We start from the raw sequence: 13,717 nt of genomic DNA, 5'->3' as shown, positions 1-13,717 counted from the left end.
TCTGGTATATTGTTCCGTCTACGGTATATTTTGAATGCGGTACTTTATCGATATACCACATATACCATTTGGTATATTTTTAGTATAGTTGCAATATATTCGGTATATTTTGAGAATAATACCGCAAAATATATTGCTTTTAATCAAATTGGGTAGCGGGTATCTCACAGTCGAGTACACTCGACTGTAGCTTTCTTACTTGTTTCAACCGGATATGCGACGAAAAATAAGATGCAGCGAAACAATGCCAACAAATTTAAGTATCAAACGAAGCTGTTAGAAATGTTTGAATTTATCAGTGATCGTCACTCTTGCTTGTGTGACTAGCAGCGACACAAAGGTTCTTCCATTCTCACTACTCTCTGTTAGTTTTAGCTGACGCCTTAGCTTATGCTAAGGAACATGCAATTATACGATTTATTATAGAAGAACCATGCTATTGAATTAAATTTATACATTTTTTTGTTTTGATTAAAAAATTCATTTGTTTTATCTTAAAAACCTCTTACGAATATGGCAACCATAAACAAATAAAGCAAAAAAAAATTTATTTTGCTCCTTTCGGTTAGTTCCTCTTCCGGGTATAACGACGTAAAATCTTTGGTCCCTTGAAAGTCGTTATAACTGGATTCTACTGTATGTAATACCGTGTTTCCACAGCAACTCAATATTTTCATATTTGATAAGAGGTAAAAATTCAAATATATTGAAATATATGAAGCAAATCTTAGTTGTTGCTCTTATAACATAACTAAATTTTGTTTGGAAGTTGCAATCATAATATTAAACGCACAGGTCCCTACCACTGCTATTTCAAAGTTCATAGCTGTAGATACACCAACTCTTGAAGTAAAAATTAAATTCGCAAAAACATTAGCCGCGATTCGAACCCCAGACCCTCTTCGGTTCATTTCGAAATTCGAAGTTCGAAAGCAGCTCGTTCTTGTCAAGTTCATGAAGGGTGAAAAGACGTTCCGTGAGTCGAGCCACTGAGATCGTCCTCTATGCCGATATCCTGCCCGCCTTTGTTATGTTAAATCTAGTATTAAATACTACAATAATTATGTTTTTTTTGTTAAATATATTAAAAAAGTTGCTTATTTTCTCAGACTATATTTACGTATTATCTAAGTACGTTTAATGTAATTTGATTTCATTGAGTTGAATATTTTAGTATTTCGATTTAAACTTATTTATTATTATTTTATTGAAATAACGAATACAATTCCTTTTTGCAATGAGATCAGCCACAGCGAAAAAGTTAATTAATTTGTAGTTCATACAATTTAAGATTGTGTACTCGAAGCAAGAAAAAGAGCAGGCTCTTAGCTATGCGTTGGCGGGGAGCGAGGATATCTATTTTCAGCCCAGAAGCATCGAGGATCAGTTCGATGGCGTTGATGATGATGATGATGATGAGGAAGAGGATGAAGGCGAGGAGCTCCAGTCTCGCGCTCCTCTTCTTCAAGAGAGCTTACAACATAGTCCTCTTTGGCTTAAATATAATCGACTTTAGTCTTACTTGTGCTTTCACATTTAAGTTTATATATACTATAAGTAAAGTATTAACATTTGTGTGCCTTTTTTTGTGGAATATCAACGTTTGGATTACAAGTGTTACAGTTGAAAGAAAATCAATGGATTGTAAATTGATAATGTAAGAACACAAAAATATATAGAATATTAAGGATAATTTGGTGAGCTGATAATGTGTAACAAAAATGTGTTTATAATTAGGGAGTGATTCATAATTATTATAAACATATTTTCACATTTTTATATTTTGTTTTTTTCTTAAATTATGGAATATAAACGCTTATTCCAAAAGTGATAACGTAAAAGCAAAATTTTGATAATTAATAGAGTGATTCATAATATGAATTTCATTATCTAATTACACAACGAATGATATAGATTATAGATTTGTTCCATCAGGTTCTTAACTGTCTAGCAAATCTATAATTCATATAAGTTATTATTATAATAATGACGACCTACCTTTGTCGCTTTTAGTTTGTCTTGTCTATATAAAACATAAATTTGTTATTTATATACTATAACATAATAATAAAGCATATATCACTTTATTTATCAATATGATATTGTAAATCTATTACGTATTAACAACTGTGTGTGTTCTGTTGAAAATTAAGAAAATAGTGTTTTATCAACATGTTGATAGTGATGGATCATCATTGAGTGGGGACGGTTTCCGGTTAAGTATATTACAAACAAGGACGTTTAGCTAAAAAGGATGTGGTACTCAATTGTCCGGGGTCCTCATAAGTGTTGCGTCGCTTAGCGATGCGCTGGAGCATGGGCAACGGTTTAGGGGGAGCTGCGACCGTCGAGGAAGTTGGCAGGATTTGCCGCTGCTGCGGAGGAGCTGCTGCTTCTCCCGTAGACAATCTCTTGCGACGTCGCTGAATCCGAGGCGTCTCCGTCGGTGTCGTCGTCGTCATTGTATTTACCTGCTGCGGGGCGGTCAAATTGCGTGACTGCAGCTGAATGAAGGGTATTTGCGCCGCCTTGCTGCGCAGCTCTTTGTACAGCTGCTGGATGACACGCTCATGACCGAAGCGCGTCTTTCGCAAGCTGTTCTTGCTGATGATGAGCCCGTTTTGGAATTGATAACGCACCTGCATGAGGAACTTCTTGAGTTCATTATACGGATGCACGACATCAAAGTAATTCACTTGATGGCGATGATTCGAGTAGCAGTGCTTTATGTACTCATCAAAGCCGTTGTTTAAGGGCTCGATGCACAAGTGGCATTTGCTAAAGCGTTTGCAATGATCGAGCATGTGACGCAACGTTCTCAGCTCATCCACCGAGGCGTACTTGCAGAACGAACAGTGAAAGATGATCGTGTTCTTCTTCACCAATCGAAAGCAAAATGATCTCTCTGCACCCGAATGGTCATCGAGTCCGTGTTGCGCAATTGCCACACTCGATGGCATCAGCACTCGACACAGATGACACTGATAATACTTGTTCTCGGTGCTTCCCAATTTGATCAGTTCGTTAAGTTCGCTATCGGTTAGATTCTTCAGATCGTTGGCCAGATGCGGCTCGGTTGTCATGTGTCCCACCAGCTCTGGCCACCCTTTGTACGTCTTGTTGCAGTAGCCGCATTCGCGCATTTGACGCACATCGCAGGCCACCAACGTGCGGAGATGATGCACGTTCAGCAAGTGCTCCTCCAGCAGTGCTTTGGCACTGCCTTTGAAGTCGTAGCACACCGGACAGCAGAGCTGCGGTTGGACACAGAAGTAGAAGGGTTGCTTGGGATGGTTGATCGCCCAGTGTTGCGATTTCAGTTCGTCAATGTTGCGGCGCGTCTCCGTGCAATGCGAGCACGCGAACTCGTACTGCTTCTGCAAGAGAGAGCGAGATATCGATTAGATAAACTTCATTAAAGATCATAAATGAAACAAGCTTTAAATGAAGTCTGCAACTGTCAGTTACTATTATTACCAAAAATATTGAGTTTAATTCGTGCCGTCTAAGACGGTAACAGTTACTATCGATACCGATAAATATCGATTTTAATTAAAGCTATTATTATTAGTTACTATTGTTACCGATATATATTGAGTTGTATTCATGCAGTGCAAATATGCAACTGAAAATTTATTAGTTACTATCGATATCAATAGTCCGATATCGGTTAAATTTGGGCGATTGCTTTAAAATATGTTATGCTGCCATCTGCTTTTTATATTGTATTCTTCAATTGTCTTTGATTTATAAATTATTATTATAAATTACCAATAAAGCAAGCTATAAGTTTAGCGTCCAACTAAACAGCTATCGGTTACTATCGATTACGATAGTAGTCCGATATTTATAATTTCATTATAGATTACAAATCAAATAAGCTATCTACTATCGATACTGATTAATATAGAGTTCTACTCATGCATGCTTATTAGTTACCATTGATTACGATAATATTGTTGTTCATTCTAACGTAAACAAGTAAGAAAGCTACAGTCGAGTGTACTCGACTGTGAGATACCCGCTACCCATTTTGAATAAAATAAATATATTTTGCGGTATTTTTCTCAAAATATGCCGAATATACTGCAAAAATACTAAAAATATTCCACATGATATATTTAGTATATCGATATAGTGCCGCATTCAAAATATAACATTGACGGCACAATATACCAGATTGTCAGCCAAAGCAACTAAGAGTCCTAGTAAGTAGGCGTTTTTGCCCATACAAAAGTATTTCTTTAATAACTTCCACAATTTTTATCTGATCGCAAGGATTCAGGAATCATAACTACTATAGTAATTATATATATACCAAAATTCTCAACACTATCTTTAAAATTACGTTTGTTATTCGATTTTTTTTGATTTGCGGGGGCGGAAGTGGGCGTGGCAAAAATTTGAAACAAACTTGATCTGCATGCAAACATAACAAATCCTGTCGAAAAAAAAAATTAGAGCTCTATCTCTTATAGTCTCTGAGATCCAGTGTTTCATACGGACAGACACGCAGACAGACAGACGGACATAGCTAGATTATCTCAACTATTGACGCTGATCAAGAATATATATACTTTATAGGGTCGGAGATGCCTCCTTCTACCTTTCCTTCTACCTTCTATACATTTCTTGCCGACACAAAGTTATAATACCCTTCTACCCTATGGGTAGCGGGTATAAAATATGAGTAATAATTTTTTGGCATTTTGTCTATCACAGTCCGTGTAGTAATATAAATGTAGAAGCATAAAAGCGTACCTGTGCGCACTCAGCGTTATAAGTTCGGTCATCCTCATCCGACGATACCTCGATGGGGTCGAAGGTTTGAATGGCCAGGGCATGGTTGGTGGGAGCGACTGGCTTAGGTGGCTCCATGCGGCTTTTTGGCAAAAATATGAGGGCCTTGTTCCAAAAGTCAACGTCGAGCATGTCGTTGTCCAAGCGATCGAACTGCTGAATGGGAAGGCCCGGCATTCCGGGATGTTCCTGCGTCATATGAGCGACGACAAGGTGATGATTATTGTGTCCAAAGTCACAGTGGCGACATTTGTACTGAAAGCGATTCGAATGCGCAAACTGACAGTGATTGGCCATTTTGCTGATGGTGTTGGTTGCCTCATGGCATGTGTTGCAAATAAAACCGTGTGTGTAACGATGATTGCTCTTGATGCGCAGATAGCATTGCAGCGGCTGGATGCGTTTGCCGGCATGGCTACAACGTATGTGGTTGGCAATATTTATGGGATCCTTGAAGCCGTAATCGCAATACGGACAGCAATACTGATGCTTACGCTGGTGTGACAACTCCGTGTGTCCAATCATCTGATGCTCGGTGGCGAGCGTAGTGGGGCAGAGATTGCAGAACCATTCATCGGTCGAAGTGCGCAGATTCACTAATTTAAACAGGGGATGGAGATTAGTATGAGAAAAAGCTCACTCAACTATATCTTTCATATTGTTCTCAATATACCAAATACAGCTTGCAGTATATTCAATCAATTTTAGCATATTTTAGGTGTATGTATTTGGTATATTTTAACAATATGACAAGGTATGCTCTTGTTCTACCAAATACAACTTTTAGTATATTAAATCAAACTTTTACAACATCTTATTATATTTTAGGTATATGTATTTGGTATATTTTAAGAATAATACCACATTCGCAGTGTTTTGCTTTTTCATTGAAAATGGGAGCGGGTATCTTACAGTCGAGCGTACTCAACTATATATTTCTTATATACAAGCGAGTATCTCAAGTCAAGAAAACTCGACTGTATCATTCTTATAATGTTATATAGCTATTGTATTTTCGATAAACTTACCGGACTTGAACCAACGTACATCCGTTGGCTTTGTGTGCGTTGTCAAATCATCGCGTTTATGGATAATTACATCGACATCAACACCCAACTTTGACGCATGCTTTTGGGGAATATGGCGATCGATTATGGAAGGTTTTGGCGCAAACGAGCTGCACGCACCGCATTGATAAACGTAGCGCTTATGATACGCCAAATGTTCCAGCACCTTCTCCAGTGTTAGTGAATGATTCTTAAAGTTACAATGCGGACACATAAAGGAATCTCCATGGTAGTGCTGAGTGCTCAGATGCTGGCTGAACCCCAACTCTGAGTCGAAATGTTGGCCACAGTCGGGTACACCGCACTTGTAGCGCAACTCCTTAGGCACAAAGTGACAACGTGGAGAGACCACCATTTGTTTTCCAGCTACCGTCAACTTTGCCGGCGCAATAGGCAACTCGATCTCGTCTGCATTTAGCTGAGCCACGCTTTGAGCTGACTTCGATGCCTTGACTAGGTTGATGAGCTTCTGTTGGTTAGGTTGCAGAGCATCCGCTGTCGCTTCCTCGGCGGGATTAGGTTTAGCCTCTGTGTTTTCGTTGTTCTTAGCTGGAGTGAATTTGAGAAATATAGATTTGTAGATTTTTGTATTATAAACAGTGATTTGATAAAATGGAGGATAACAAGTAAGAAAGCTACAGTTGAATGTGCTCGACTATGAGATACCCGCTACCCATTTTGAATAAAAGCAAAATATTGCATTATTATTTTTAAAATATACCGGAAAAACTACAAAATACTAAAAATATACCAAACGGTATATTTGTTATATCGATATAGTGCCATATTCAAAATATACCATAGACGGCACAATATACCAGATTGTCGGCCAAAGCAACTAAGACCCCTAGTAAGTAGGCGTTTTTCCCATACAAAAGTATTTCTTTAAGAACTCCCATAAATTTTCAGTAATTATAAATCTTATAGGTATTATTGTATGCACCAAAACTCGCAGATGTAGCTTGAAAATAACGCTTGTTATTCGATTTTTTTGATTTTCGGGGGCGGAAGGGGGCGTAGCAAAAATTTGAAACAAACCTAATCTGCGTGCAAACATAACAAATGCTGTGGAAAATAAATTATAGCTCTATCTCTTATAGTCTCTGAGATTCAGTGTTTCATACGGACAGACACGCAGACAGACGGACATAGCTAGATCATCTCGACTATTGATGCTGATCAAGAATATATATACTTTATAGGGTCGAAGATACCTCCTTCTACCTGTTACAACATTTCCTGCCGGCACAAAGTTATAATGCCCTTCTTTGTTCTGAGAAGCTAGGGAACTTACCGGTAAATCCTGTGTCTTTAAGTAGTTCGTCAAATATAGTACAGATCGACGTATTGTTGTTTGTGGGCAAATACGATTCCTGCAGCTCCTCGCGAGTGGCCACGCTGTGCTCGAGATTGCCAGCGTTTTGTGTGCGATCTTCCTTTGGTGGTGAACTTGTCGGTCGGGGTTCAATAGATAAGTTGATCTCCGCCGGAATGGGACCCTCATAGTATTTCGTAATGCTCTGGGTAATCACGTAGTCATCATTAGTGGCGACAGGCAATGGCACCGTCTCGCTCGTTATGAGAGGAATGGATGCATCGGCGAGACTGATTTGATTGATTTGCTGACCCAATTCCGAGTTGCAATTTATAACACCGGGCACATCCAGAGTCGTTAACGGTGTCTTGGCGCACAGCAACTCTCCGACACCGGCGGCGTTCAGCTGCTGCTGTTGCTGGTAACATGGCGGACACGGTTGGGCGACTAACAAACTGCTAAGCGCTGTATTCTCATCAACGGCTTCTTGGGGCACAGAGTTCGATTCGATTTGGGTTGCTTGTTCGGGCTCTGGGACTAGACGCACAAGCAGCTTGGGCAGCACAGGTTCTGGCTGCGCAGTTTCAACTGGCTTAGGTGGCTCCATGCGGCTTTTTGGCAAAAATATGAGGGCCTTGTTCCAAAAGTCAACGTCGAGCATGTCGTTGTCCAAGCGATCGAACTGCTGAATGAGAAGGCCCGGCATTCGGGGATGTTCCTGCGTCATATGAGCGACGACAAGGTGATGATTATTGTGTCCAAAGTCACAGTGGCGACATTTGTACTGAAAGCGATTCGAATGCGCAAACTGACAGTGATTGGCCATTTTGCTGATGGTGTTGGTTGCCTCATGGCATGTGTTGCAAATAAAACCGTGTGTGTAACGATGATTGCTCTTGATGCGCAGATAGCATTGCAGCGGCTGGATGCGTTTGCCGGCATGGCTACAACGTATGTGGTTGGCAATATTTATGGGATCCTTGAAGCCGTAATCGCAATACGGACAGCAATACTGATGCTTACGCTGGTGTGACAACTCCGTGTGTCCAATCATCTGATGCTCGGTGGCGAGCGTAGTGGGGCAGAGATTGCAGAACCATTCATCGGTCGAAGTGCGCAGCATATTCACTAATTTAAACAGGGGATGGAGAATAGTATGAGAAAAAGGTCACTCGACTGTATATTTTACATTGTTCTCAATATACCAAATACAGCTTGTAGTATATTCAATCAATTTTAGCATATTTTAGGTATGTATGTATTTGGTATATTTTAACAATATGACAAGGTATGCTCTTGTTCTACCAAATACAACTTTTAGTGTATTAATCAAACTTTTATAACATCTTATTACATTTTAGGTACATGCATTTGGTATATTTTAAGAATAATACCACATTCGCAGTGTTTTGCTTTTTCATTGAAAATGGGAGCGGGTATCTTACAGTCGAGCGTACTCAACTATATATTTCTTATACAAGCGAGTATCTCAAGTGAAGCAAACTCGACTGTATCATTCATATAATGTTATATAGCAGGGGTGCTCAAATTCGTCTAACGGCAGTGCGTTTACTAACACAGATACAAGAAAACGTGTACATATGTAGCGGCGCTTTTGTGTTGGGGCCCAGGTGTGCACTGAGAGAAATTACGATTGTATTTTGTGTTTACATCCAGAACTACGAAGCATATTTCGCATTGTACTTCACATTTAAAGTATTTGGTAAAAAAAGTGCTCTCCAATTCATCACTCATTTTTCTAGCCCGCCAAAAAATTTAACATAACACTTACGGTGGTCCACCACGAAATAAATCAAAACCCAACCCAGGCAGAAGAATAAGTTCCAGTGCATGTGCTCGAGGAAAAAACAAACACAAAATACATTGCGGTCAGCGAAGAGTGACGACGGAAATGAAGAAACAAGCAAAATTGTTTTTGTTTCGCATGCAAATCGAAGCCCATATGCACGGTGCTTATGGGCGCACTACCCATAAGCACAGAGCATCTACAAAAACAAAAGTGCACTCAGTGTATAGGCGTTGAGCACCCCTGTTATATAGCTATTGTATTTTCGATAAACTTACCGGACTTGAACCAACGTACTAGCTTGGTGTGCGTTGTCAAATCATCGCGTTTATGGATAATCACATCGACATCAACACCCAACTTAGACGCATGCCTTATGGGAATATGGCGATCGATTACAGAAGGTTTTGGCGCAAACGAGCTGCACGCACCGCATTGATAGACGTATCGCTTATGATGCGCCAAATGTTCCAGCACCTTCTCCAGTATTAGTGAATGATTCGCACGAGTACGAGTACAATGTGGACACTTAAAGACATCTCGATGGTTGTGCTGAGTACTCAGATGCTGGCTGAACCCCAACTCTGAGTCGAAATGTTGGCCACAGTCGGGTACACCGCACTTGTAGCGCAACTCCTTAGGCACAAAGTGACAACGTGGAGAGACCACCATTTGTTTTCCAGCTACCGTCAACTTTGCCGGCGCAATAGGCAACTCGATCTCGTCTGCATTTAGCTGAGCCACGCTTTGAGCTGACTTCGATGCCTTGACTAGGTTGATGAGCTTCTGTTGGTTAGGTTGCAGAGCATCCGCTGTCGCTTCCTCGGCGGGATTAGGTTTAGCCTCTGTGTTTTCGTTGTTCTTAGCTGGAGTGAATTTGAGAAATATAGATTTGTAGATTTTTGTATTATAAACAGTGATTTGATAAAATGGAGGATAACAAGTAAGAAAGCTACAGTTGAATGTGCTCGACTATGAGATACCCGCTACCCATTTTGAATAAAAGCAAAATATTGCATTATTATTTTTAAAATATACCGGAAAAACTACAAAAATACTAAAAATATACCAAACGGTATATTTGTTATATCGATATAGTGCCATATTCAAAATATACCATAGACGGCACAATATACCAGATTGTCGGCCAAAGCAACTAAGACCCCTAGTAAGTAGGCGTTTTTCCCATACAAAAGTATTTCTTTAAGAACTCCCATAAATTTTCAGTAATTATAAATCTTATAGGTATTATTGTATGCACCAAAACTCGCAGATGTAGCTTGAAAATAACGCTTGTTATTCGATTTTTTTGATTTTCGGGGGCGGAAGGGGCGTAGCAAAATTTGAAACAAACCTAATCTGCGTGCAAACATAACAAATGCTGTGGAAAGAAATTATAGCTCTATCTCTTATAGTCTCTGAGATCCAGTGTTTCATACGGACAGACGGACAGACACGCAGACAGACAGACGGACATAGCTAGATCATCTCGACTATTGACGCTGATCAAGAATATATTTACTTTATAGGGTCGAAGATACCTCCTTCTACCTGTTACAACATTTCCTGCCGGCACAAAGTTATAATGCCCTTCTACCCAATGGGTAGCTGGTATAAAAAGGTTCTGAGAAGCTAGGAAACTTACCGGTAAATCCGTGTCAAATATAGTACAGATCGACGTATTGTTGTTTGCTTCCGGCGCATTGATCGTTGCTTCCTCTAGAGTTGTTAGACTAATCGTTTGATTGGTGTCGCTCGGAGCAGGTTGTTCTCTGAGCACATCTCGTATGCGTTGACTTAATGCCACGGAGATGGGCAAATACGATTCCTGCAGCTCCTCGCGAGTGGCCACGCTGTGCTCGAGATTGCCAGCGTTTTGTGTGCGATCTTCCTTTGGTGGTGAACTTGTCGGTCGGGGTTCAATAGATAAGTTGATCTCCGCCGGAATGGGACCCTCATAGTATTTCGCAATGCTCTGGGTAATCACGTAGTCATCATTAGTGGCGACAGGCAATGGCACCGTCTCGCTCGTTATGAGAGGAATGGATGCATCGGCGAGACTGATTTGATTGATTTGCTGACCCAATTCCGAGTTGCAATTTATAACACCGGGCACATCCAGAGTCGTTAACGGTGTCTTGGCGCACAGCAACTCTCCGACACCGGCGGCGTTCAGCTGCTGCTGTTGCTGGTAACATGGCGGACACGGTTGGGCGACTAACAAACTGCTAAGCGCTGTATTCTCATCAACGGCTTCTTGGGGCACAGATTTCGATTCGATTTGGGTTTCTTTGTCTTTGACGTTTTTGCGGGTAGAACTTCCGATGCTATTGGTGCTGCCCGACATTGAGAAGTGACTTCTGCGACTTTTCAACTTATTGCAAAGCTTGTTAAAGTTGAGGAATAGTGATTTGTTGCCACTGCAGAAACCTTTTCGCCTTTGTTTCGTCGTCAGATCTTCCTCTGCATCTGTTTCCAATTCATTTTCCTTCTGTTCCTTCAAATGCGGTTTCTGCACCATGACCACGTCCTCGTCTGACTTCAGCTGTGGTTCTATGTTCTGTCCTGATGTCTGTTGTTGAACTAAGTCTTGATTTACGTCTGCTTGCGATTCTGACATTTGCTTATCTGCCTGTTCTATTACGACTTGCGATTGTTGCTCTACTTGCATCTCCACCTGCTGCAGTTGCTCTACTTCCTTTTCAGGCTCCGGTTGTTGATCTATTTCCGGAACTTCCTCTTGCTCTACGTTCTGTATTAACTCCTTAGCTGTTGATAATCGATCTTCTTCCGCAACGCTCTCATTAGTTAATAGTTCCCCAGGAATTGGCGACGATATAGCAATTGATACTTCCAGATGTGGCGATGTTGTGGTGTCCACATCGAACTTTACGTCTAACTCTGAATCCGGCTCTGCCTCTGCAGGCGGTATCGTAGCGCGTTCGAGTCGCTCAGCCTGTGATTCGCTCTGTTCGAGCTTGCATTCGTTAATCACAAGTATCTCCTCCTCGTCCGGCCGAGTTGGTGGCATGCCTAGGGTGTCAGCGAGCATTTTCTCCAATTGCACACAACGTGCAACACGCACACGCAGTTTTCTAGTTGGCTGCCAACGCGAGCTAGTTGGCTGATCGTCATCCATTACGATCAACTGGGTATGATGATATAACTGTAAATGATATGAAATAATGAATTTAGCAAATAATGAATTTTGACTGTAAACTATCAACTTACACTATCATATTTGGCCTTGGCTTCGTTAAGCTGAGTCTCCAGTCTTGACAGCCTGGACTCGGAATAGCCTGCAAGCATCGCCGACGACATGCTATATATAAAAGAGATTTGATTAGCATTGTAATTGTGAAAATTTGCATAGTTTAGTAGTACTCGCTCTCCAGGTTTTTCCATTTTGTCCACTGATCTTCGCTCATGTTATTCCTGAAGATCGTCATCAATTGCCCGACAAAGGGAGCCCAAGCACGTAGCTGCTGCACCTTTGCCCGATGTAGTGAGTCCTCAATAGCTTTCATTTGATTACAGCTTCTGAAATACAAATTTTTAGGAATCACAAATACTATAGTTAATTTTGTATATATAAATTTTTTAGTTTTCAGTGAACAAAAAAAAAAAAGATAACCTGAAACAATTTTTAAAATAAGAAAAGGTTACTCCTATAGCTCTTGATTAGTACTTTAATAAGAGCGAAGAATGGTTATTGAATTTTCTTTCTGTTTTGTTTTCTGTTCTGATAATTGCAAAAATTAGCAAATTCGTACAAGTTTCTAAAATCAATTTTAGCTCTAAAAATAGTGGTAATCCAAAGCTTTAAGAATAACTTTCACTTATTTTTAAAATTGTAGTTTAGTTTTTTTTAAAGGTGGTCGCACGTGACATTTACCAGAGAATTACCTATATATTTCCTGCCGGCACAAAGTTATAATACACGGGTATCAAAAATGAAATATATTAAACTTGCGAGCTGTCAGTTGCTCTGACTTGTTCGAACTATCGGAAATGTAGACTGTCATTCTGACAGTTCCCGATGTTTCCCATTATCGATATTTTCGATGTTTCCCATCACTATATTGAACAACATTTTTGAATTTATAAAACGATCAAAATTAAACGAAAAAAGTAAATAAATGTATTTCAAAAACAACTTAAAATGAATATAACAGAACACTGTTTTCAGTTTCTTATAAACTAACAATTCATTTTTTCTTATAAACTAAATTTTCATTTAAGGATCTTTTAAATTAAATTAATTAAATTAAATCTTTATTTTTGTTCAAAAATAGGAGAATATTTACGTGTTTTGCCTTTGATGTCAAAACAGTCAACTTATCGATGTCACTATCGATGTTGAAATTTTCAGGCCAACATCGATGTATCGATTTATAATAGTATTTTGTCGTATGTCGTTACTAAAATTTCTTGGAAGCTCTCACTCTTATTTCTTTAAGTTCTTTTGTCTTCTACTTATTCCATTCATCTTTTTTTCCCATTGCCCTCTTCATCCATAATTGCAACGGTTGCCCAAAAGCAGACGCAAAATGATTCACATGTACATATATAGTATGTATGTAGTTGTTACACAAATACAACATGTACTCTATACACACTTAGAATATTGACACTAATAGTACACTCTTTTTTTTATTCTTATAACACAACCAAGTAAAAAAAAAAAAAAATTAAAAAGAGGGGATTAAGCGACACATATTTGATTTA

At 39.6% G+C, this 13,717-nt stretch overlaps 1 protein-coding gene across 1 annotated transcript; it reads right to left on the bottom strand.

Annotated features, from left to right (window-relative positions):
- Positions 1 to 1,884: 1,884 nt before the first annotated feature.
- LOC133843173 (uncharacterized) lies at positions 1,885 to 12,550 on the bottom strand. Its single transcript, XM_062276602.1, has 8 exons — positions 12,374 to 12,550; positions 12,221 to 12,311; positions 10,682 to 12,155; positions 7,162 to 7,224; positions 5,829 to 6,416; positions 4,762 to 5,396; positions 2,472 to 3,377; positions 1,885 to 2,372 (listed from the first exon to the last, which is right to left on the bottom strand). The coding sequence occupies exons 1-8, from the start codon at positions 12,514 to 12,516 to the stop codon at positions 2,226 to 2,228; spliced, it is 4,047 nt and encodes a 1,348-aa protein (XP_062132586.1). The 5' UTR covers positions 12,517 to 12,550; the 3' UTR covers positions 1,885 to 2,225.
- Positions 12,551 to 13,717: the final 1,167 nt, after the last annotated feature.

This window comes from Drosophila sulfurigaster, chromosome 3 (genome assembly GCF_023558435.1).
Source record: "Drosophila sulfurigaster albostrigata strain 15112-1811.04 chromosome 3, ASM2355843v2, whole genome shotgun sequence".
NCBI lineage: Eukaryota > Metazoa > Arthropoda > Insecta > Diptera > Drosophilidae > Drosophila > Drosophila sulfurigaster.
The sequence above is the reverse complement of the archived record's forward strand: the minus strand, read 5'-3'. Positions and strand labels throughout refer to the sequence as shown.

Bases quoted from the DNA above. Each gene is read 5' to 3' on its own strand.
- LOC133843173 (XM_062276602.1), bottom strand. From the start codon at position 12,516: ATGAAAGCTATTGAGGACTCACTACATCGGGCAAAGGTGCAGCAGCTA. The intron at 12,156-12,220 runs GTAAGTTGATAG...TATCATTTACAG, and splicing joins CCAAGGCCAAATATGATAGT to TTATATCATCATACCCAGTT. The intron at 2,373-2,471 runs GTAAATACAATG...CCTCCGCAGCAG, and splicing joins ATTTGACCGCCCCGCAGCAG to CGGCAAATCCTGCCAACTTC.